Genomic DNA, 24689 nt, shown 5'->3' on the forward strand with positions numbered 1-24689 from the left:
AACATTAATAATTGTTGTATTTTACTTAAATACATGGCAATGGAAATATCAAGAGAAATATCAAGAGAGCATCTGATTAAACCAAATAAGGCTCTCTGGGCCAGTCAAATTATGACTGACAAACTCTGCCTGTATGTTTGGGCATGCGTGTATGAGAGAGTTCAACACTATTCAGATTTCAGGTATCATTATAAACAGAACAGGATATATCCAAAGCTTCATTCTGGATTCTGATGGGAATTCCAATAACAGGAACACTCTTCGCTTTTATTTCCCCTGGAAGCTCTAGAGATTGAGCCTACACATTAATTTCAGCACATTCTCTTTCCTGTTAAGCTGAATCTAACACTGGAGTCTGGAAGGCATGCAGCCAAACACACCCTTGACTTTGCTCATGTTTGGATTGTCTTTAATTCATCCAGTGCCACATTCCAACATGTATTGTACTGTGTGTAAAAGGCCCTGCTGTTGTAGTGCATACTGTATACAATTCTTGCTGCTTTATCTAATTATTATGACCATGATCATGGAATCATTGCAAATGTCAAAATACAAGGACAAGTATTCTCTTTTTATTGATAAATACGTACAACTTTCAAAAGGAGATCGTGCCAAAATGTTTGACCACCTGCTATTATAAATGTTATTTTCTTTCTGTGTTTGTCAAGACTGAGTTAACTGTGACCAATAACAGAGCTCTATTTTAATAAGATACAGACATGTATGTTGGATGTTTCTTGTTTAGTGAAGTAGCTTCCGTTTAATCCACTCTTACTGACCTGGTGTCCTTACTTTGTTTGTTTTTTTGTCCCTCTCTTCGTTTATCTGGCTAAATATGCTCCATCTTGGTCTATGATACTTGAAGGATCATTATGAGGAAAAAAAGGCCAACCACTTAAATGCAATGCCAATTAACCCCTGTTTCCACAAAAGCCTTCTTTGAATAAACTTGTTTTTATAATATTTATATCATGTGATCTGATCTATATTTGCTGAGGAATACAAACAAGTACAATTATCAGCATGTGATGGGAACAAATTCAATAAATCACACAACCATGTGGAGCATGTGACTTTTTTAATACCACAAAATGGAGGATGACTTTCCCACAGTGGATTACAAGTTATTTTGGGTTACCACATTCAGGTCATGAGCCAAACAGGCCAATCCATGTGAATAAAGATTAAAGTGTAAAAAAAGAAAAAGAAGAATAAAAGGAAGCATAGCAGGTTGGTCTTCCAGTTGGAATAATGGATAGCAAAACAGGCTCTGCAAGATATTCCTGAAACAAGAAGGAAATATAGGAATTGTAAAAAGAAATACAGCAAACCACGTGCATCTCTGGCACATACAGTAAATAAGGGTGTAATGATCTTAACAGTTCTTAAATCAATAGTTTGGCAAAAATAAAACTTACTATTATCCCTGCTCAAAAGTCTCTAAGGGAATTGGATTGAGATTAGTTTTCGTCAAACTCTTAAAGGATGTCATTACAGATTCTCTTGTTCCTATTATCAATCACCAGAACCCATTCTTCCACTGGCACTGATCACCATCAGAATGAAATTAATAAGTTATTATGAACCTTTAGAAACAATGGATTCCTCTAAACTTCCATTAAGGACCACCAGAAACATTAAAACACTCTAATGGCTCTCTAATGGGTTCTAATGATTTTCTTGCAGCAGGGAAGAAACCAGTTAGTGCTCTGTGTGCTAATATACAGTAAAATACTGTACTGTAGCAATCCCATCTCCAAGCTTCAATCTTTTAATTTTCTTTAGCCTTGAGCCAATTTAAGCTTTAGACTTAAAGGGCTAGACTATTGTCTTGTCTCTTTATAACAGCACAAATAAGCATGCAAGAGGAGGGAAGTTGTGGGCTATACATAAGATGTATATTCAAGTACAAATATAAAGTTCAGAAGTTTTCTTGGGTCTTAAAAACAATTATTAGATTATAGCTTATTTGAATGCTTTGAATGCACTTATTATATTAGATATAGATTATTTGAATACTTTAACATAACATAGTCACAGGTATTTAGATTTGGATCAGTGCGAAACAACACGTTCTGTACACAGAGTACAGAAAACAGTGACAGAAACAACGCCTATCAATTAAGATTGATGAAATGTTGGATTTTATTAGCATACTAGTGGTGGTTCTAGCATGCATGTGCTGAAATAGCTGTAATGTCTGCTCAGTTTCGTCAGGGTACATATCACTGATTGAAATAGGCTGACCACCACATAAGTTCAGCAGGATACCTAGAGGAGAACTCATTATCAGGATACCTCTTTCCAAGGTGAGTGAGCTGTTTCACTGCTGATAGACTCATATGTAATGTTATTAACACAGTAACAAGCTGGAGATGGAACAGTGGGGTCTCTAAAAAATAGCAAAGTATGCATTATATTTAGCATTTCATTGTGTACACAAACTGGAAGTGAACCGTAGTGGAAAGGAACTGCAAATTACCATGGAATGCATTACTTGTACATTCATTTCTAAAGCATGTTTGCTGAGTGTTCTACATACTAAATATTTAACCTGAGGCTTTAACCTGAAACAGAATAATTAAAACGGGAAGAGAAGTTTACAGGGATTACAAGTTTTCTTACCTTTACTTCACTTTTGTTGAAGGATGGCTCACATGAAGAAGTTTGCAGCAATTCCTATGTCTAAGGTAAGTGGCATTATTTTGTAGACTATGATTTATGTATTAAGAGAGGATGTCAGATTACAGTTATGACTGAATCAGAGGTTGAATATCTACTTTAAGATGAGATAAATATATTTTAGGTGGTGCTTGATATTGATACAACTTTCTAAATGCAGTGCCTCATCAACATACAGAAGAATGCATACACAGAGAGTTTCCTCAATACAGACATTAATAAAAAGAAACTCAACAGAATAGAACTAACTAAATTAATCAGTGATTATATCAGCGTTGATGTTAGCGTGAACTGATATCAGAGGATTGAAGAGATGAAGCTGAGGCACATGTTAAAATGACATGAGCGATTTTCACCTCAGAGATGAGACAAAGACTGACGTGTATAATACTGATAATCATAGTGATATCATATATTGATAAGAATTCTCCATTTTGCACTTATACTTCTTTAAAATGTGGCAGTAACAGTTTTTCCATCACCAGATTAGATTAATCATCAGATTTTTTAAAATGCTAAACTTTTACTTCTAAAGGGATCATTTTAGTTCGGGAAAGCCTGTTTTTTATAGTTTTTAGAAGTATATGCTATAGAAAATGTCATGATCATTTCCCCAGGCCACCACACATACGCTTTATAACAATTTGGATACTTAAACCTGTAAATATCTGAATATCTGGAAGAGTTGAATCTGCTTACAGTCTTTTCACACTTGCTGATTGTTGTGAGCTAATGATATGAAGCTGTGACAGGCTGTTCTCTTCACAGTGTATGAGGGACATGTGCAAAGAAGAGGACTATGCTTTCCTAAACAAACAGGAACTAGACAAGAATCCAGAAAAAACTTCAAATGAGAGCATGTTTCATGAGAGTGAGTGGCAGCAGAATCAAGAGGAAAGGGTAAATACTCCTCTTAAAACACTTTCAATTACCTCTTGCCCATGTTTATTAATATGGTATGCTAAAATGTGTGTGTGGTGGGTCCTGAAGATCCGCCGGAGATTAGACCGAGAGCAGAAGGAGCAGGAGAGGCAGTGCGAGCTGGAGAAGCAGAGGAGGGTATGATGCTCTGGGCGCCAGCATGGCCATCAAAGCTATATTTGTCTGCTGAGATACCTCTATTTATATCCACGTCTGATAACCCACACTGCTGTCTTGCCAAGCAAAACAAGCCTTCCTCAGCAGACTAACTTGCAAACCTAATTGCACTTGATTGCTTTATTGGTGTAATACAGTTGCATATGCAATGACCTCAACTTAACAAAACAAATCATTCTGAGCAGAATTAGAGAAAAGTGCTACAATATAACCACACAGCCCTTCCCATACACAGCAGATGGTGTGAGTGTATGGTGAGTTAGTTGGCAGAGGCTCAAGGCTGAGTTGTATAATAAGCAAGACGCTTGAGAGTAGGCTCAGAGATGGTATGTGTATCTGTGTATAAGGAAAGAAGCTTTCCAGCTGCATGCTGTTGACTGCCAGCACAGTGACGGTCTAACGGGATTGTGTGAGGTCACCAAAGGACAGCTTGTTGTTGTTGTTTCCTTTTGGTCAGCGCTTATGTGAAACCCGCGCTATACCATTCTACTTATGTTTTCTGTTCTAGGTGTTAGACACTATTTCCAATCACATGGAATAACTTTGCACTTCGTCTATTGTTCATGTTTCAAGTTAAGCAGGTTTTATTTGTGCCTAAAATTACAAACGGATGTGGGAAGCCAGTCGCACATTCTGATGTGTACTCCACTCCATCCTAATACAATCTGTCACTGCCATTGCCCATCCAAATAAATACATTTTACAGACACCCATCCCTTCCCCCAAACACCCCCCCCCAAAAAAATCCCCCGCACCTCCTCCTCCCCCCAGAGACCTGGGTGTGAATCTATTGAGAAGAATGAGTTGCTGAAACTTGTTTTTAAAAGTCAGAATCAACAGAGGCGCCATGTCTTGATGTGTTCCATATGCTGAAAAGTGTACTGGTTCTATAGGCATAGCTCTGCTCCTCAAGGAACTATACAATTACCACAGCGGAAACAGGAGAGTCCACATAAGAGATATTTTAAGCGTGGAACAATAGAAGTTACATGCCCAGCCCATCACTCCGAATCGCCTGAATCACGCTAACACGAACAGTAAGGGCTGTCTCTGAGCCACACAGGAAGTGATTTTTCAGAATTAGGTACTCTTTAGTATTCAGGGTTAGCCCAAAGGCCTGGGAGCAGCTATCACTCATACAAAGAGGCCAAAGCTGACTAATGCAGAAACCATCTTGCTTGTAAAGGCAACAATTGAAAATGATGCAAGTCTCATATTTGCAAAGTGCTTCTGCAAAGCGTGGTGAGATCATTTTAAGAATTGGGTATTTGTCATGTACTTGCCATATTATCTTGGAGTGTGGGACTGTAGTATGTGACAGGGTTGTGTATGTCTTCTGAAGGAGAAGGAGGAGCAATGGAAAAGCCATGTGGCAGGCCTAGCATCTGAGCGTGAGTCTCTTCAAGGCAGATTGCACAGGCTACGTGAATTCAGGGTGAGGTAGCCCCTTGATCACACACTCTCTCTCTCACACACACACACACACACACACACAATAAATTGATTAACCACACAGATGTGGGAGTCAGGGAAAGGCTGACCCAACTACACCAGATGTTACATACAGCATGCTGAGCAGTGCCAAGCCACTGATTTAGACCAACACAAACACAAACCACAAAAAATAGCTATGCTCATGTGGTCACAAATAAATTCTTATGCTGACTTAAACAACTCTGAAAAGTAAACAGGGCTGTGAATCAAAATAGAAATTGCACATGGCAGGTTTTTGGCTTATCATAAAATAACTAAAGCATGCAGCAAATACCATTAAATTACAAATAATAAATAAAAATCCCAGCTTCTCAGGAGAGGAGCCTTTAGGGTTTTTATTGTGAATGCAAGCAATGATGTCTTAATAAAGATAAATGAGCCCCTTCCTTTGGTATAATGGCTACTGTTGGTCTGTAATCATAATTGTTATTGTTGTCCCATTTAATCTCACAAATTTAAATGGTTTAGTATTTCTTTGCAGTATTTACGTTGTGAAAGTGTTTGTATATTTGCTTGGTGTTGGTGTCATAATTTACAGTATATGGACAATTATAAGTATGCTTTATAAGTTTGCTATGTGCATGATTCTATTGAAAATAGAAAATAGGATTTTTATGGAGGTGAAAGATTATTTGCATTAGAGATAACCAACGTACAGACCTTAATATCCAAAACCTTTAATAAGTCAGCATCCTAAAACATAAATGTAACTAAATTGTTTCGGAAAGTAGGAAAATTCTGAACAATCCTTTGGTAATGTAAATGGTGATTGCTAGGTGCTTTTTATAGCACTATTCATTTTATTCACCTGTTAACATGTACCTTGCCCTTTGCAGGACTTTCAGAAGAGAGTGCTGATGCAGGATCTGGGCCTGGAACCTGGTACAGCCAGTGATAAACTTACCCACCTTCTTAGGAGACTGTAAAAAAGGTTATTATATGGTAAAAAAAAAAATAAAAAATACCCTGCATAACTGATATTATGATGTGAATGTAAAAATACTGTAAGACTAGCTTTGAGTGGCATATTAAATACTGATGTTGCATATTGTGCTAAACTAATATTAGAGTGAGACATTTTTGCACTGTAGCTAAAAAGAAATTTGTAAAAGTTTTTGGTAAAAACTAATAATCAGGGTTTGCATGCATTGATAGAATAGTAGAGTGAAAATAAATTGCTAAGATAAGTGAGAGCAGAATTCTCACATGACATCTTGAAGAGTATCAGCTGATCGTATTTCTCATGATGCCGTGGGCTTAAGTATGGTTATGTTGATCATACACAAAAATGTTTATTTAGATTTGTGTCTTCTTTAGGAACCTTAGGACTGATATGCATGAATAGTGTGAAAGAGAAAGAAAGAAAGAAAGAAAGAAAGAAAGAAAGAAAGAAAGAAAGAAAGAAAGAAAGAAAGAAAGAAAGAAAGAAAGAAAGAAAGAAAGAAAGAAAGAAAGAAAGAAAGAAGAGACAGAAAGAGGGCCCCAACACTGCAGGTCTAGCATTAAGTAAAGGAGATTCTCGGGAGTCATGTTGCAGCGTGTCTGGCCCCTGAGGGCAGGAAAATACCAGACTCGAGTGTCTCACTTTCTTTCTTTTTCTGTGATACATGCAAAGAGAGCACCTAAATTCACATCAAACAATTTTGCCCTATTCTATTGTATTCTACTGTATTCTATTCTGTTCTGGTCAACAACTAAATTAAAATAGTCTGAATAGATCTTGTTAAATGCTAGAATACTATAAAATCATGTATGCAGTTACTTGGAATTAGTGTGTTGCTAACAGCCTTGTGTTGCAGGAAAAGGATTATATCATAATTGGCAAGCTGTTTTTGTCTACCTGCTTATGCTACATTATCACGCAAACCACCTCACATAATCCACCTGCTCTTCTTTTTTTACTGCACAAGCTTTTCCAGACACACTCCATATCATCCATCCAGTGTATAAAAAATGCTTCCTGCACAAGTCCATAAATAGATGGAGAGCTAGCGAAGGATTAGAAAGGATGAAAGTAAAGTACAACTCAGGCTTGTGGACAAAACTAAAGAATGTTCTATGGGCAGGGCTTACCTGTGAATATGTGCCCACACATACAAAATGGAGGAGTTGGGAAATGTACACACACAAAATGGAAGAATGCTAAGGTGTATGCAACACTTGAAACCATGTGAAACTTAAGAGCGTACCATCTTCAGTTAAAGAGGAGTTGCCCTAGAGGAAATTCTGGGAAAAGGATATGATTGTTGCCCCTCTGTGCCTGGGCTGTGAAACTCCACGTGTATACCTTACAGTGTAGGCTTGTAAAATGCCTCTAGCGCTGAGGTATACACATTTATATGCATTAACATTCAGGAGAAGCACAGTAATAATATGTGTATCACACACACACACACAAGCACCAGCACTGCCAATGTGTAACTGTCAAGCCCCTGAGAAAGGCCCTTAACCCTCTCTGCTCCAGGGGCACTGTATCATGACTGACCCTGTGCTCTGACCCCAACCTCCAAAGCTGAGGAGGTTTGCGAAGCTATGTGAAGAAAGAACTCTCTGCACTCTGTTGTAATGCATATGTGACAAAAATAAAGGCTTATTCTTATATTGGATTTTTAGCCTCCCTTGGCAAGAGTGTCAAAATAATGCTCTTTGGTTTTCATGACATTTACTTCACACTGTCAAGCCCTGATTAAGAAATGCTAGAGGCAGAGTACTGTCACTAATCTCCTCCCAACTGCTACAGCTTTAAATATTTGCAGATGAACATCTCTTTAGAAAAACACATCTTACATCATATCTCTGGAAGTATTCGTTTTTATGGTGTTATACAAGACACTAGACTGGCCAAGGTCATCTAAAGGCTTCATTTATTTATTAATGAAACATTAATTAATCTATCATGTTTCTGCATAGCTGCACAGTATATCTACACTCAGACAACACCTGCCTTGATGTCTAAGTCATTAGCCAGCCAAATGACACACTGACTGAAGCTTTATTAAATAATTCAGCCACCAGACTGCCGTTAGAAGAGAGAAAAGATTATAATTATAGGGTGAAGCTGGTCCTTTCACCATATCACCTTCTCATATAATCGCATGAGTTTGCAGAAAGATTATGTGTCATCAACAAAATGTACTCGAGACGAGTCCAGGGCTTTTAGCAGGAAGATATGATTAATGTCAAAGGTATGATTTTTTTTATGTTTCACAATGCCATCTCCCATTCAAATCTAAATTGGTTCCATGCAATAATTACTTCTATGCAAGCATACTGTTACTACAAGCTTAGATAGCACAGACAGCTAGTATAAAAGTGTACAAATGGAATACATGCTTGATTTAATTGGATTTCTTTAGCCACCAGCCTGGTGTTTTAAAATCTGAATCTACTGTATGACAGTCAAAGAATGGCACTCATGTATACAGGTTTTTGCATGAGATGACTTGAAAATTATTTATGCTTAAAATAAAAAAATAATTTATGAAAAGAGCACCTGCTGCTAAAACTTTGCACTCGGGCACTGTGCACGCCCATAAAGCAACAGAACACAGTGCACTGCCAACATAGAAGCCCAATGAGTCATGTGAGGAAAAGAGAGTGTGACAGCCAGATGTTGTGCTTCTTTTCCCAGCCTCCTACTATGTGCTAACTCACCCCTTGCCCAATGATAGCCAACCATGGGGAAGAATTATAGGTTTAACCAAAAGCAGAAAACTTTACGATTGTCATAAACACAGAGGACGTGCAACACTGAAGGCTTTGAATATTGTATCAAAGGTAGACCGCATATGCTCTGTAAGAACTTAGAAGAGCTTAGATAAATGATTAAACTTTAATATAGAATGGTCTTTCAATGCTTGACATTATCTTGGCTCATGAATCTGACTTCTCAGTGCATAATCAGTATTGACTGGCCTTTTCCAAGTGAGACATTGTAACTACATACAACAGAAGTTGATTACAAAAAGAAAACAATAATCATAAATAATAAGTTGTTAAAGTGAAATGGCTTATTAGTTGACCCTAAGCACAAACAAAACCTTACGTGGTAACACATACCTCAGAGACAGTCTTATCTTAGCTTAAATATGAAAAAAAAAAATTTAAGAATTCTCTTTGTGAAGAGTTCCATCTTAAAAGAAAGAGTTCTGTAACAAGTTTGACACCCACCAAGTTTATGTATTGTTTTTTTGTACAATACAGTTTGTGCAATAATGTAGTTCATGTTCCTTATCCCTTACTGACAAACAAGATTCAAGGTCTCTAATAAACAAAGAGATGCAACATTATTCAGATAAACAAATAAAGCCTACAGTGATGGTGTTACCTGAGAAAATGAAAGGGAATAATTATTTGCTGTGATACGCTACATTTGTTAAAATTTGCAAAGCAGCTTGGGTTTGTGCAGTTTCACAAATTGTTCAGTAAGCGTGGACCAGATGTGAAGGTTGGTTTTTGAGTCCTGTCAAAAATATCTTCTTCTTAGCTTAAGAACAGATGGGGAAAAAAATGTGCGAGAGGCCCCATGGATGAGATTCTTGGTCTTCCATTCCAGTGTCCGTGCTCTCAACCAGTTGTGCTGTGCATGGGATGAGGTCCTATGGCTAGCGGTCCTATGAAGCCTTGGCTTAGAGGCCAGGATGAGGTCACCTCTGCGGACTGTGTGGATACATCACAGCTTTATAAGCAATCAAAACGCGCCGCCTGTGGACATATGCTCGGACATACAGTACAGAGATAGATATATAATGACCTCTCTTGCATTAGATCCAGTGAGAACCGCTGTATAGAGGGTTCTAATTCACCTCAAGAACTCAGTGGAAAGCTTAGCCCTACCCTCTGTCCTCTGTTAGTCCTCCATTCTGAGTATGGGCACGCTGAAGATATCATGGCCGGCTAACCCCTCTTGCCGACCCTTCCTTTTCCTGTTCACACTGCTGTCTGTGTGCCCCCATCATAATGGGGTGACATGGAGGCCTGGCGAGTAAATTGGCTAAAGCTGGCAGCGCGTGCACGGGTACGTGGGCGGGAAGCAGCAGTGGAATCCTCAGCCTGGGTGAGGTTGGGCAAGGGAGCCTGGGGCTCAGAAACCGTCTGCACCTGCTTCCTCGGCTCCTGCAGCAGCAACTGGCCCGATTCTTTTGAGAAAAGGCTATGGATGAGCTGAAGCTTCTCCTTCTCCTCCTTCATGAAGACATCTACAAGCAGGGTCTTTTCCCTCTTAATCTGCTCACTGATGTTCTTGGGCACATCTGGGATCACCCAGGCCACCAGCAGACCTAAGAACATTACCAGGTTCTGGAACACACAAGTGTACAAATCAAGACACAATGTAATGAGTAAGAAAGAAGGGTGAAGGTGGTCAGCATGAGGTGGGGCAGGAAACAATAGGTAGATTGCTTAAGGATGCAGACAAAGTATCTCTTAAGAGTATCACTATATGTGCTTCTTTACCCCGACAAGACATCATGGCATTATATTACAATTCCTTCCCGTCGCCAATGTTATCCATTACATTCAGTGATTACTACCATGGTTGAAAGGTTACTTTGAAAATGTATTCCGTTACTGCTTCCTGATGACCTAATTAATATTTTATTAAGTAATCTAACCTCAAATCAGCTGTCTTTTCCAATATAAATCCATTAAATGTGGATTATCTTCCATGTAAAACAATCAGAAATTAACATTATAGTTTTTTTTCCATTAACATGCCAATGTTGCCACCAAAATGGAATGTTTTTAAAATGCTGTATTATGTTACCACTATAAGTTCTGCAAAAGACCCTCTTTTTCACATATGGCAAATGGTTAATGTGGGGTTCTATCACAACACTTGACAATTTTATTTAATTCCTTATTAGGTGAAACGAGGTGGCATGTTCTATGCTGCAACTAAATTGGAGAATCATGTTACAGCACTTGCATGCAGTGAAATCTTTATAGTAAAACATGATATATTTTATGTGTGGGGAAACCTGGCCACATAATATGTAATAGCTCATTCACAGCTTTGTGATGTGGTAATGTAAATCACATCAGCATGAAACAACACACAATGCAATGCATGTGGATTAATTTATGGAGTGAGAAAAAAATTCAGCTAATATATAAAAAGGGGATGGCCACCTTACACATACAGAATAATATAGAACCATCACTACAGCTGAGAGAAGCTGGCTCACAAGAAAAGTTGCCAGGAATTTAAATAAAAAAGCATACCTGAAATAGTATTACGAATCCCAGTCGAGCTGCTAGGATTGACCAGTACTGTTTGGAGAACTGGTAGGGCTGTGAAGACCATGGGGGTTCCCTGTAATCCTTATACCTAACAACATAACAAAATCACAGTTAAACATGTGTGCCTACATGTGTACTGTCTTCCTCAAAAGGGATGTTTTGCTGTATGGCCATAAAACAAGAGTGCATGTGCTGCATGTGCTCTTATTAGCATGTTATATGATAAAAGACAATAAAGCTTAGTGAATCTATGAAGACATATGAAAGAAAACAGTGGCTTTTTCTCTTATCATCATTTCAGTTTCAACAGTTGCTACACAGTTTGTTTTTCTCCATGGGTTTTCAGATCAAGTGAAGAGGGTAGAAAAACATTTCAAGAGCTTTCTGTTTTTCGCTACCCCTAATAAAGTAGATATGGACCAAAGTGTTTATGTTTTATCAGCTAAAGTTATCAGATTCCACTCGAGTCAGAATGTTATTATAAGATCCTAGTGTACAGATATTTCAGCAACGTGAAGGAATTCCTTATAAAGTATTATTAGGTATTCTGTTTGCATAGTATTATATTAAACTGGCCATAACCTACTAGGAAAGGTCCCTAAAGTTTTGTTTGTTGAGTTATGAAAGCTGTGACACTTCAGTGAAGTTCCTACGTTTATTTAATGGGCATATATCTACTTTAAACATGAAAAGTAGATTTGCCAAGCAGGTTGTAACTCCTGATACTGAAGTAGCTTTGTCAGGAAAATACATTTATACAGTGCAATATAACGTTTCTGAGATATAAAAAAAAATGAAATAAAAATAAAACAGGTCTTGTTCAATTTCCTCAAAAAAATGTCATGTTAAATGTGGAAAAAGGAAAAAATGACAATAAACTGGTTGCACAGGTGTGCACACCCTTTGTAATGAAGCATGTGCTCAGAATGAACAAATCATATTCAAACTTAGAAGTAAAAGTAATTATCATAAAGATGTCATCAGCAAAGTGATTATGATTAACCCCAGTTAAAGATCAACTGTTGGTTTTCTTGATATCTTCTTGGTTTTGTTTGGAAAGAGGGGTAGAAATTAATTTCCAAAACACTGGATATACCATGGAACGCCATGAAGGAGTTTATCAACAAGTGGAGAAAAAGAAGCACCACAGTGACATAACCAAGAACAGGACATAGACAAAAGGACAAGGCAGGAATTCATCAGTGAGTCTGCCAAGAGACTTACGATAACATTAAAGGAGCTGCAGGAATATCTGACAAGAACTGATTACTCTCAGCTCCTGACAACTGTCTCTTGCATTCTTCACATGTCTGAACTATGGGGTAAGGTGGTTAGATGGAAGGTAAAACAAGTACAAGCTCAGCTACATCCAACAACACTATGGGGCAAAATGTTTTATGGTCTGAGACCAAGGTAGACCTTTCTGAGCATAATTCTAAAAGTTATGATTATCAAAAAAAAAAAAAAACAGCTTATAACCCAAAGAACACTATACCCAGTGTGAAGCATGGTGGTAGCAGGATCATGCAATGTTGCTCTTTATTTAGACTGAGGCTCTGCACAAGATACTGGAAATCATGGATAGCTCCAAATAACTATTTCACCACAAAACCTGCAGGCCTCTGTTAGATAGCTGAAGATAAAGAAAATTTTCACCTTCCATCACACCAAACCAAAAATCCAAGTCAACAAATAAACTGCTTCAGAAGAAGAAAGAGACCCAATTATAGCCCAATTGTAAATCCTTTTAAAAACATTTGCAATGACTTGAAAACGGCTGTGCACATGTGATCCCCTCGCCTCTGAAGCATTTATTGACGTCTGAGTCAAATAAAATTGCCAAATAAAAGTTGCAACTACTGCAATAAATTACTATTTGGACATTAAAGCTTCAGTACCAATTAAATGAGTGTCCAATAGGATCACTGTTATCACTGTAGCCCCTACACTGACAAATTAGTGACATAATAGCGGGTGTTGTTCTGACATGAGTATTAGGTGTTTCTGGTTGCTGGGATTTTAAACACCGTTATGTAACTGATGGGCTGACAACAATCTGACAACCAAAAATTTGCTAGTGATTTTATAACTGCAAAGAGCAGCTTTAAGATATATGTGATAAGGCTAAGTGGAATTTACCCTATAAATGGGATGATAGAAATACCCTTCTATTTAATGAGACAGTGTGATAATTTAAGTTCTTATCTGGAAATTTCAATTTTTATTTGATTACCTTGTAATTTTAGTCCCGTGTGAATCCTTTCTTGCTAGACCAGTTACAAAGACAGAGAGAGTGGTGACTTCACCAAATGTACAATTATAATGTCACTCAAAGTATTAACGGAAACAAGACACGAGTGGCCCTATTATAATAGATTAGTACAATTCTGGTTTATAGAAGAGAGTGACTTAAATGATGCAGCATCTAAAAGATACTGCAGTTTATTCAGGTGGATGAGAGGTCTGCAAAGACCCAGCTGGCCTGATGATGCACGTGGTCAATGTTTAGATATGCAGTTAAAGATTTAAAGCCCTAGAAATGCCTGTACAGCATCTAGCCCATTAAGGCACAAGATGCACAATGCTAAAAGCAGAATGTGAAGTCATCTTTTCCCGTCCATCTTCATTATATCAATCCATGTCTGAATGAAGCAAAGAGCTGGAGAGGGCTGGTTTGCTAAGCTCACTGAAGTGCTCTTAGTCTTTGATGGAGCATAATGTTGTGTAGTGTAGAGCTGCAGGTAAAATTTCGGACAAAACTCTGAAATGGTCTTTAATCCATTCAGATTAATTTGGAATGTATAGTAGACATGGCACTACTCATCCGAGGGGCTTTATCATTTCTCAATTCTCAGCTTTCAGTTTTCAAGAACTGATGAAGGCCCTCGGATGAGTGGCACAACATATTCTAGACTATAAGACAAGTCCATTCAACATAGACATGATACTTCAACAGAAATAAAAATTGTACCTCTAGGTAACATTAAGACATCTTACTGAAAGTGTTACATTTTGTGTATGTAATATGAATTTGTAATGTAAACAGGCTCACCTGCACATTGTGATAGTCGAGTCAGTAGGTGCAGTTTTTGGTTGAAAATCACTGACATTGAAGTAAGACAGTGTGTGGTCGATGAAGCCATGCATGGTGCCGTTCTCACTGTACATGTACTGATAAACCAGTCGTGGGATGAAGTCTGATGTAAAGGAGATGACAAAAGCCTATAAAATAAAGGGAACATGTACAAGGCATTTAAAGGCATTAGTGTGTCACTAGAAAAAAAAAGCACAGAACTGTGTCAAGTCCTCAGAGAAGACTTGAAAAGTCCTCATAGAAGTTCTCAAACTAGTCAATTTCCATGTAAAAGTGTACCACAGTTTGGTCAAGAAAATTTATGCTGCAATTTAGTTTTATTTATTTTATTTATGTGATTTACAGTTTAATTATTATAAGAATTTTAAATAAACTTTATGATGTAATTCTTTTTGATGGCATCTTTGCTTTATTGTCTACCAAACAGAACTAGACTCTGATAGAATGCTGCTTCAGCTAGTAATGGATCTTAAAGCTCTGAAGGAGATGCAAGTCAGTTATACTGCTCACTCTGGCCAGAAGTCCTTTTATTTATTTATTTTTGACAATGATTCTCATTCAAAACTACAATATAATATTTCCATGAATATGTGAATGTTTTTACTTGTTCTAAGTGGACTCACTAACTCAATACATGAAATGTAGGAACATTACAGATTATACACACCTATATATATTTTTTGTGTAAAACTAATGTCTAATATTATGAAGAATAAGAAGACATAGCACTTATTTCCATATTTATCCAATTTTACAGAGAAAATATCAAAGTATTCCATAAAATGTTTGCACTTGAGACCCTCTGGTCCACATTAGTGTGGTTGTAATTCCAGACTTATCTGACACTGGAGGTAAAATATCCTTTGCTAGAGACCCCTAGCTTATCCATGGGATACACTGTACGAGAATGGAATGATAGAAGGGTGGAACATACTTCAACTCCATCATGCTCACATATACAAAGAAATGTCTTATTTGAAGTGTCTTTTACGTCTTTTGTCCCGTTTCCTCATTTACAATCATAGATCATTTTTGGGAAGAACCACATAAATGTTATATATTATCTGAAGATGCCTGCACAGGCAGAATACAACTGAGAAATTGAGCCACTTACATTGATGAGAACTGAAAACTTGCCCAAGCCGTTTAGTATATTGTACCAGATTCCTAGAAGAAGAAATACATTTTGTCAAATGACAAGAGTAAAGTAAATGATATGTGTTCTAGATAAAAACACTGTATATATAGATGTAGTCTAGTACCAATATCTTGTGCTCTCACAGCATCTGGTCTACGTAGCTCGGTGACAAACTTCTTAGCATCCAGTCGGATCTCAATGATGTTGTTTAACAGAGCAAAGAGAGGAGCCAGAGGAAAAGATGCCACAAAGAGGGAGACAAAACCAAACTGGATGACTGCAGACAGGAAAGAATAAACAAAAAAACAAACATTCTTTATATTATTATCATGCATCTACCTGAATGTTGTGCAATCAATGCCATGTTGAAAACTAATAAACTTAACCTAACCTTTCATTATTCATAATGTTAGGTTCTGTGTACCTGGACTGATTAAAGGTCTGAAGGCCCTAGGCACGAAAATGATTAAAAACCATGACCTCTGTGTATATTACTGAAACACTGATTCTTATCCTGCCCTAAATTTCTTCAAGTTAAAAAAACTTGAAAAAAAAAACCTCAGGGAAATGGACTAAATTTCCTTCAGTGGCTTCACTAAAGTGGTTCTGACAAACAGATAGCCTTACAAATTTCTCTCTTGTTCTAATTGTGCTACCTCATGATCAGACATGTGTGCATATATCTTGCATAGTGGTTTTTAGATTCAGTAAAAATGCAGGGTGTGTTAATAAGTAAACAACTAGACGCTAGCTGGTAGTCAGGGGTGAGCCTGTCAGCAATCTGCTGTCAAAGCAGGAATTATCAATGCTAATGACAGTATTAACAGGAATGCCTGTAGGTTGTCTTGCTTAAATGCTCAAAAACATCTGGAGAATGTGGCCTTACACTAAATCATACATGGTCTTGTGAGAGATTGTGAAGCCTTATATGGATTTCTGCATGGATGTGCATTGATCTTAATCTATGTAAAAAGCGAGATCTTACAAGCTTATACTGCCTCTGTAAATAGTGTAACTTGCCTCTTGGCAATAACTTGCCTGCAATTCCATATCATGCTCTTAATCTCACCTTAAAATGACGCACAGTCTTAGCAAGCAGCAAATGTACAGCCTCAGTACAGAATGTGTACTGAAGCCTGCCTCAGCACACATTGGGCGAAAGGCAGGGGTACACCCTGGACAGGTCGCGAGTCCATTACAGGGCCACACATATAGACAATGGGCAATATAGAATTACCAATCAACGTAATGTACATGTTTTTGGACTGTGGGAGGAAACCGGAGTACCCGGAGTAAACCCATGCAGGCATGGGGAGAACATGCAAACTCCACACAGAAAGACCCCTGCCTGTTTGAACCCAGGATTCGGACCCAGGACCTTCTTGCTGTGAGGCAACAGTGCTAACCACTAAGCTATGCCCAATTCTCTAAGAAGTAGAACCTAGTATTTTCATAAATATTGCATGTAAGTACCCAACAAACATAATAACTGCAATAACTACACAAATGGGATTAAAAAAATAGTCAGACAAATTTCTCTAGTTGCTTATGAAATTAAGCCATATCCACATTGGTTTAAATAACAATACAGATACTGATATGAACACAACCCTCTTGGACATGCATGCTAAGCTATTCCTGCAACATACTGATTTACAACACAGTATTTGCAACAAATTTCATCATCATAAAAAACATTTCCTACCAAGCTCTCATATGTTTCAAATGACCTGGAGGTTATACAGGGTTCATGCAGCCAAAGTTGTAACACCACATATGTAACTAGCATTCTATTTCACCCTATTTCACAGTGTGTAAGACGAGTTAAAAAGCAATGTCATGAGGAACACTGTTTACTGTAGAACTGTAAACAGTGTTTAGGAGAAAAAGGAAGGCGCTTTATGGATGACCACAGCTCCCACACCTCTTTGAGGAATGAGGTTAATCTTGTAATATATCAGAAATCAGGAAACCCATGGTGAAATCTGTACAGATAGTACTGATGTTAGCACATGTTTTACATAACCCTTATAATGTTGAGATGTTCCAGGTCATAGACATCCACTCAGCTGGGCAAATCTCTGTTTAGACAGGTGGTTTTTCAGAGGTTGTTTATCTTCCATAGCAGATAAACAACTCAGAGTATGGAATGTCTGCCTTTCCATCCTAACAAAAGAAAGCATGCACTGGGCACAGCAAAGGCCGTCCAATGCCCAGAAGCTACATGTGACATGATTCAGGGTGAAAATCTAGATTTAGCCATTATGAAAATCAATAGTTATTTGCCGACTACCCGATACTAGTCGAGTTAATTGCAAGGGTAATGAACATGTAATCATATACAGTATTCTGATGCCAGATGTCTTCTGGAGAACTGGAGCTTGTATGTATTCCTGCAACACAGTCACATGACTCACTGATCTGATGGAGTCACTGCTGAGTAACCAATGTTTTCAGCCATAAGATTCCCCTACCATTTAGGTACATGTTCTACTGGATTCCTTAGTTGTTGGGTGTGCTATCTAGGGGCTTCTTTGAGAGTCATTTGGACACTCAAATACTTACCCAGAAGCCTGAGTGTGTGTTCCCCCAGGCATCTGGAAAGTGGAAAGAGGGTGTGGTGTCCTAGAAGCACCACATGGACACTAGGCTTTTATGAGTCTGAAACCTGCAACCTCATGTCCTGGGCTACATTGACAGCAGGCTCAATGAAGCACCCAGGCAGACAAGATAGGTTGCATAGGGCTAATTTACATAGCTCAGGCAGTGCAGTTTCCAAGTTGGCAATGAGTGTTCCTGTAACCTGGCCCAGACAACCCATTTCCAAAAAAAAGTGAGGTGTTTATTTGTTCACTTACAAAGAAGTCAACATCTACCATACTGAGAGTGGTGAACATCATCAACAGTTATATTTGTTTTAACTTTCAGCTGAGCCTGTCTGCTGCCAAGTTATCAATTCATCTTGAGAGTAACCTGGACTGCTTTCGGGTGTTCCGTCATCACCAGTTTGGATGAGTTTAACCTCCAAATCTGCCTGTTGAACTCGACCGTGTTACTTTACTACGACAGAACAATCAAACGAGCAGGAGTTCAGTGCTAGTAGGTACATAAAATCCAGAAAGTAATGTGTCTATATAAATATATATATATATATATATATATATATAAATATATATATATATATATATATATATATATATATATATATATATATATATATATATATATATATATATATATATTATATATATATATATATATATATATATAACCAAACAGAAAACACTGTATTAGAAGAAAAGCAGCAGAGAACTATCCCCTGTACATCTGTAGTTCTGACACTACAGTCATATGCATCATATGATTCCATGGCTACCCCTTTAATATCAATGGTAACCACACCAGCCATCCCAAAGCCAGTGAGTTGTTAGTTTGAATTTTGGAGAACAGTGCCTGCTTTATTATAAACCAATTTTTGGCAACACACTCAAACCACGCTGTACTGTTATTTCATATTCCGATGGAGCAAGGCAAAAGTTGAAAGGAGTCAAGACACTTATTCATTCAATTGTCTTCAGTATCTGTTTTATCCTGGTCAGAGCCATGATGTATTTAGAGTCTATCTAGGAAAACATTCAACAGCTTATACAAAATACAAAAGAACTAAGACTATTAAATGGTCTATGTAAGAAGTATAAATTGATGATAACCTCACATTTAACATTGCATATTTACTGATGTAAAGAGATGTAATGTACAAACATACATACACAAATATCACATATGTATATACAAAGCAGTTACTGAAGATAGAAATAAATGAATGTGTTAAACACAGGGCACAACACAGCTTCAAATGCAGTGCAATGTTAATCAGCATGACCTTTCTCTTTGGCATGCAAGTTAATATGTGACTCTAGCTCTTACCTACAGGCGTTTAAAACCACCCATTCATTCAACCACCCATGAACACATTTACCATACACTGAAATGTGAAATGTGTCAAACTATAGCAATTACACATTTATATCATCTGGCATTGATTAAGTCTTGCTTTGCTACAGCGAACCCACACTTGCTCCCCAACGACATCAAAATGTCCTTTATTTACCAGAAAAAATCTACTTAACTCATCACAGTTTAACCCACTCTCTTTATGAGCAGCATCTGGTATGTTAGAGGGGACAGACTTAAAAATGTGAAGAATAAAAGGTCTCTAGCACCATCAGAGTCAGGAAGCCTGGGTTTAAACCATTCATTAAAAGACATGTACGGCAGTTTAAAATGTGTGCTAATTTTTTATCTTTTGCTATGTGTATCATTACTCAGAGTCCATATTAAGATCCATTAGTCCAGAAATACAAAATGTAATTCACTCCCACTGAAACCTAACCTAATATGATCTTGAATTCTTTGAAAGAACCTTTTGTTTAGATTGCCTAAAGCTAGTCACGGTCTATATCGTACATTTTGACTAGAACACTGTTGCTTCCATCTATATATTTGCTTACATAAGCAACTAAATCTTGTGAGAATCTGCAAACGTGATTAGGTGAGGATTCAAGATTAGTGACGCTCCATGATTAAGTGAGACAATCTTTAGTAAGGTAAAATTACAGTCTATCATTTTTGACAGAACACGAGGCTGCTTTTTCATCATCCACACACATGGAATATAACATTTGTGGGAAATGGCATTTCCAGCTTTAACATGATTGACATGCACCACTTTTTCTACACAGTAAAACAGTGCCTTACAGACTGGAGGGCATGCTTTAAAAACCAAGACTAAAATGCTGTAATGTTTTAGACCCGTGAGAATTAACTGTCCACCAAAGTGTCATCTGTCCTGCATTTTTATCATTCATCATGCCTTATGCATGCCTATCTCTCTAACCTGTTATACATATATAGTATAACTGAGTAAAAAAATCTTCTTATAAAATATATCCATTAATGTGAACATACAAAAGCAATGAATTCAAGTGAATCAGATAAGCCTTGTTGTTTGGAAATTAAAATAAAATGAATTTAACAGAATTCATAATTAATAGCTTATTTAATAGCTTTAGGTTTTTAGGTTGGCTCTAACATGAAATACATCAGTTTTAAACTACTTTTTTTTAATCTTTCTTTTATCAACTGTTGAGCTAAAGTTAATGACAGCTATTATAATTTTGTTTAATTGTTTAAAATGTTTAATTTGGCATAGATCTCTAATAGAAAAAAATACATTTTTAAAAATCCTCTATTATAAACTTTCCATCATATTCTCCAATAACTATTATTTAGCAAATTAACAACGATAGCATAAAATATGCCTATTGCTAAACACACACACACACACACATGTTCATGACCAGTGCCATAAGTAATGATTCAGTCATGAATTTATACACAACACACTCACTAATGGAAACACTGTTTGTTAACATGACCAAAAGACAAATGCAAGACATGCATACACTAAACTAGCCTGCAAACAAACTCCAGTGACGTAAACTCTACAGAGTGGAAAAAGGGATTTAATGTGTATTTTTATAGGACCTGACACTTTGACTGAGAGACGGTCACTCACTCATCTCCATGTATTCAGGTGTGAGGCCTACAAACGGCTCCAGGTCATTGTCCAGGTGCCATTGACGCAGAGTACGACTTGTCTGTTCTACGTGTACTTCAGGAGCTCGCTTCTTTTCCTTCAGGGAGCGAAACAGCTTCTTAAGCTTCCTGTAGAGAGAAATGAACATACAGAATATATTAATAATATATGGAAGTGGCATCTTTAGAATACACTCTGTTTTTTAATCTCTTTGCTTTTTAGTGTCTATTTAAACTAATCAGACAAGCATTATGCAATGATAAAAGTGCAAAGCATTCTTGATCATTTAGTGGGGAAATCACACCAAAAGCACAAATACATAATCTACTTCATTTTACAGAAATGTGTATAAATAATTTACAAGGTTTATTTTGTCCTCAGCTTCTTAAAATGAATGAATGAAAGGTGCCTGTTTTAAATCTGTTTCTCAGCAGCCAAACATTCAAGAGACTGATACAGTAGGAGCCTGTTAAAACATTAGATATATTCCATCTACTAAAGATATTTACCAGCTTTTAGGTTATAAAGTGATGCTGCTGATGGTTCTGTATGAATGACATGGACATGTGTGTTTGTAGAGCTCCTCACATTTAACTCATAAACTTTACTCTGTAGTAAAAGTTAAACAACCTAAGTAAATGGGACCAATTTCAACCCAGTAATGTTCCCGAAAGCCTGCCTTTCATCTCAGCATGCAGTGTCATGCCATTTTACTCATTAAAAAAAGGTTCCCATGCATACACAGAACAACGTTTTACGTGTTTAAGAATGTCAAAAAAGGGAAGTTTGAAAGACTGCAATAATTCCAAATCCGCTCTTAATCCAAGAACCACTTGAGGAAGTTTTCCAGATGGTGCTTAAATAAATGAAAGAAAAAAAAAAAAAACAGGCCTGCTTATTTAAAACCAAGAACGTTCTCATGACTTTTGACTGTTTCTTATTTTCCTGCCACACAACTGATAATTCCAGATGATTATGACCAGCATCGGCAGACATAACATGTCATAGTTTACAAATTACTTTATATTCAATTATTGTTTAAGATAGATTAACTTTTTTTGGGGTTGGGACGATTTGGTTTTTTTTTTTTCATTTTTCTCATGATATGTGATGTGACCAAATATCTATAACTTATTTGGGTTGAAGGTGTTCTGAAAAATAATATAGATGAAGGAGCTGTGATATTTTTTTGTTTGATTGTTTTTTTTTTTAAATAAAGGACATCTGCTTGATGCTAGTGTATTAAGACTGGGATCATGGGATGTAACAAAATGCAGGTTTTTACTTTTATGTGATGCAGGCATAAGCTTGAAGGGCACAAGTATGACTTTTTGGCCATCAACAGTGGTTTGCTCCAGGAGCACAACCTAAACATAGCCTTACTTAGATTCAAAATAAAACTACATTTCAACCATATTTCTGATCAAACTGACCTGAAATGTAATTTCTACTACACAGACCACACATTTTGCACAAAGCAGCAGATCTCCCAAAACTTGAGGAACTATTCAGGAAGTTCAGGAAGTGGATAAAATTATGTTTTATGGGGCAGAGTGGTAGAGTATGCATAAAAAGAAATGAGCAAATAACATAAGAAATAAATGTCTAGATCATACCCAAATATATTAATACAAATATTTTGAGCACTGAACTGATAAAGACACAGATAGCAGCTTTTTTTACACCCCATTACCTAAAGTAATTTCCCTAATAAACTATGCTGTTTGTATATTTTTTCTACATAAACTAGCTCAATGCCAATTACAGTTACAATAACTGTGGAGTTCAGATAACGTCCATAAAATTCACTTAGTCCTTTCAGACCATCACTGAGCTAGGTCTGTCACTTTTGTAAGAGGCTCTGGTTAAGGGCATCTGACAAATGCCATAAATGTAAACTTCAATGTAGAAAGCCGTCCCTAATATTTGGCAAGTTGTCATGGAGAAAGAAAAATAATGGTACAGTAAAAAAGAAAAGAGAGAAGGAGTGCGTGTGTCTCCTGCTGCCTCTGAAAGCCAAATATAGACGATGAAATGGGCCATGTGGTCCATATCTCTGCCTATTAATGTCTCCAATAAAATCCACTAAATGCAGCTGATGCATTATTTATAACCCCAAAATACAGCCCTTTTCCAGAACATTACTTTTTAATGCCTCTGTATCAGAAGTGCCTTCCTCCTGCCATGCTAAAGCTCCCATTTACCAGCTGTCGAGCTGCATTTAGGACAAACACACACACACTCTCACTCTCACACAAACACACACACACCCTTGGATGCAACATTCTCTGTAATGGACACTGGTCCTAAATATTATAGTACACACTCATACAATCTGTATAATATAATATGGAAAGATGGGAGAGCAATCTATAGGGAGGATCAGAACTACAATGTAGGTCAGGTCTGTGTGTAGAGGGAATTGTGGGATATTGAGTCCTCCTGTCCCCTCTGGCCTCCATCACAGAGCGTTTGCACCAGGCACTTCAGCCCTGTCCTTTCTCTAGTAACGAAGTTGGGTATTTATAGAGCAGAACAGGAGAATCAGTTTAAAGTCACCCTCATTTTCTTCTACCAGCCTTTCCAAGGACTCCACTCTTGTCATTTGTATTCTTGAACAAACTACTTTAATAGAAAGTTGGAAAAGTTTAAATAGCAACAAGTGCAGAAATGTGGAAAGCAGTCTTATAATGACTCTGATGCATTATATTATAAAATAACTTAACTACTGTGAGATCAAGTGCTTCTAGTTCAATAAACAATACAAGATGTATTGGTGTTGTGGCCTGCAAAACCCTTCACATGGGCAAAATCTCATTATCTGATGTAAGCTTTGCACACAGACACTAAGGAAAGGTGAGGAAAAACAACTAAATAAAATCATTTTTTTATATATAGGTTTTTCTTAAATATGTCAAAGTGAATCATTAAATTAAATTTTGGTTTTCTTTTTTTTCCCCCAATGTTCCAAAATTCAGCTCGAGTGACTTCCGAATGCTTTTTGGACACTGCTTCACATGTCCTTCCAGTGTCAAACAGAAGCTTGAAAAAAACAAAACAATGAGGAACGCCTATAGATTCAAAACTGGCATGAATACAGTTCACAGCCTACAATTGTGTTTATGCTGTGTTTGTACATGTTCATACAGACTATGGTAACTGTCTCTCCTCTCACACAGACAGAGAAACACACAAACAAAAGGCATGCAGCAGTGTCAGTGCCAATGAATGATTGATGTATCCACTTTTGTAGGTGCATGAAGTGAGCCTGTTACCATAAACAGCCGTTTTGCAGCCACACGCCAAGACAGATGTAAACTGAGCCATGGGAAAACAAAACCCAA

At 37.3% G+C, this 24689-nt stretch overlaps 2 protein-coding genes across 7 annotated transcripts in view; one reads left to right on the top strand and one right to left on the bottom strand.

Annotated features, from left to right (window-relative positions):
- Window positions 1-2209: 2209 nt before the first annotated feature.
- On the top strand, window positions 2210-6670 carry LOC131370274 (uncharacterized). Of its 2 annotated transcripts, none has more exons than XM_058417517.1 (5): window positions 2210-2309; window positions 2648-2690; window positions 3451-3582; window positions 5123-5215; window positions 6111-6670. In XM_058417517.1, the coding sequence occupies exons 2-5, from the start codon at window positions 2649-2651 to the stop codon at window positions 6198-6200; spliced, it is 357 nt and encodes a 118-aa protein (XP_058273500.1). In that variant the 5' UTR covers window positions 2210-2309; window position 2648; the 3' UTR covers window positions 6201-6670. The 2 variants fall into 2 exon arrangements, with proteins under 2 accessions (XP_058273500.1, XP_058273501.1); XM_058417518.1 differs by having other exon boundaries at window positions 2251-2309; window positions 3435-3582.
- Window positions 6671-9092: 2422 nt separating this feature from the next.
- The window catches only part of ano2b (anoctamin 2b), a 39298-nt gene continuing 23701 nt past the window's right edge, over window positions 9093-24689 (bottom strand). For all 5 annotated transcript variants that reach the window (XM_058417748.1, XM_058417750.1, XM_058417751.1 and 2 more), the window contains 6 exons: window positions 21325-21473; window positions 15871-16023; window positions 15723-15775; window positions 14567-14736; window positions 11497-11602; window positions 9093-10572 (listed from right to left, as the gene is read on the bottom strand). In XM_058417748.1, coding sequence (XP_058273731.1) covers window positions 10204-10572; window positions 11497-11602; window positions 14567-14736; window positions 15723-15775; window positions 15871-16023; window positions 21325-21473 — 1000 coding nt within the window. In that variant the 3' untranslated portion in view covers window positions 9093-10203. The remainder of the gene's footprint in view (window positions 10573-11496; window positions 11603-14566; window positions 14737-15722; window positions 15776-15870; window positions 16024-21324; window positions 21474-24689) is intronic.

The sequence above is a fragment of the Hemibagrus wyckioides genome, linkage group LG19, assembly GCF_019097595.1.
Source record: "Hemibagrus wyckioides isolate EC202008001 linkage group LG19, SWU_Hwy_1.0, whole genome shotgun sequence".
NCBI classification, from domain to species: domain Eukaryota; kingdom Metazoa; phylum Chordata; class Actinopteri; order Siluriformes; family Bagridae; genus Hemibagrus; species Hemibagrus wyckioides.

Bases quoted from the DNA above. Each gene is read 5' to 3' on its own strand.
- LOC131370274 (XM_058417517.1), top strand. From the start codon at position 2,649: ATGGCTCACATGAAGAAGTTTGCAGCAATTCCTATGTCTAAG. The intron at 3,583-5,122 runs GTAAATACTCCT...TGTCTTCTGAAG, and splicing joins AGCAGAATCAAGAGGAAAGG to GAGAAGGAGGAGCAATGGAA. The intron at 5,216-6,110 runs GTGAGGTAGCCC...TGCCCTTTGCAG, and splicing joins ACAGGCTACGTGAATTCAGG to GACTTTCAGAAGAGAGTGCT.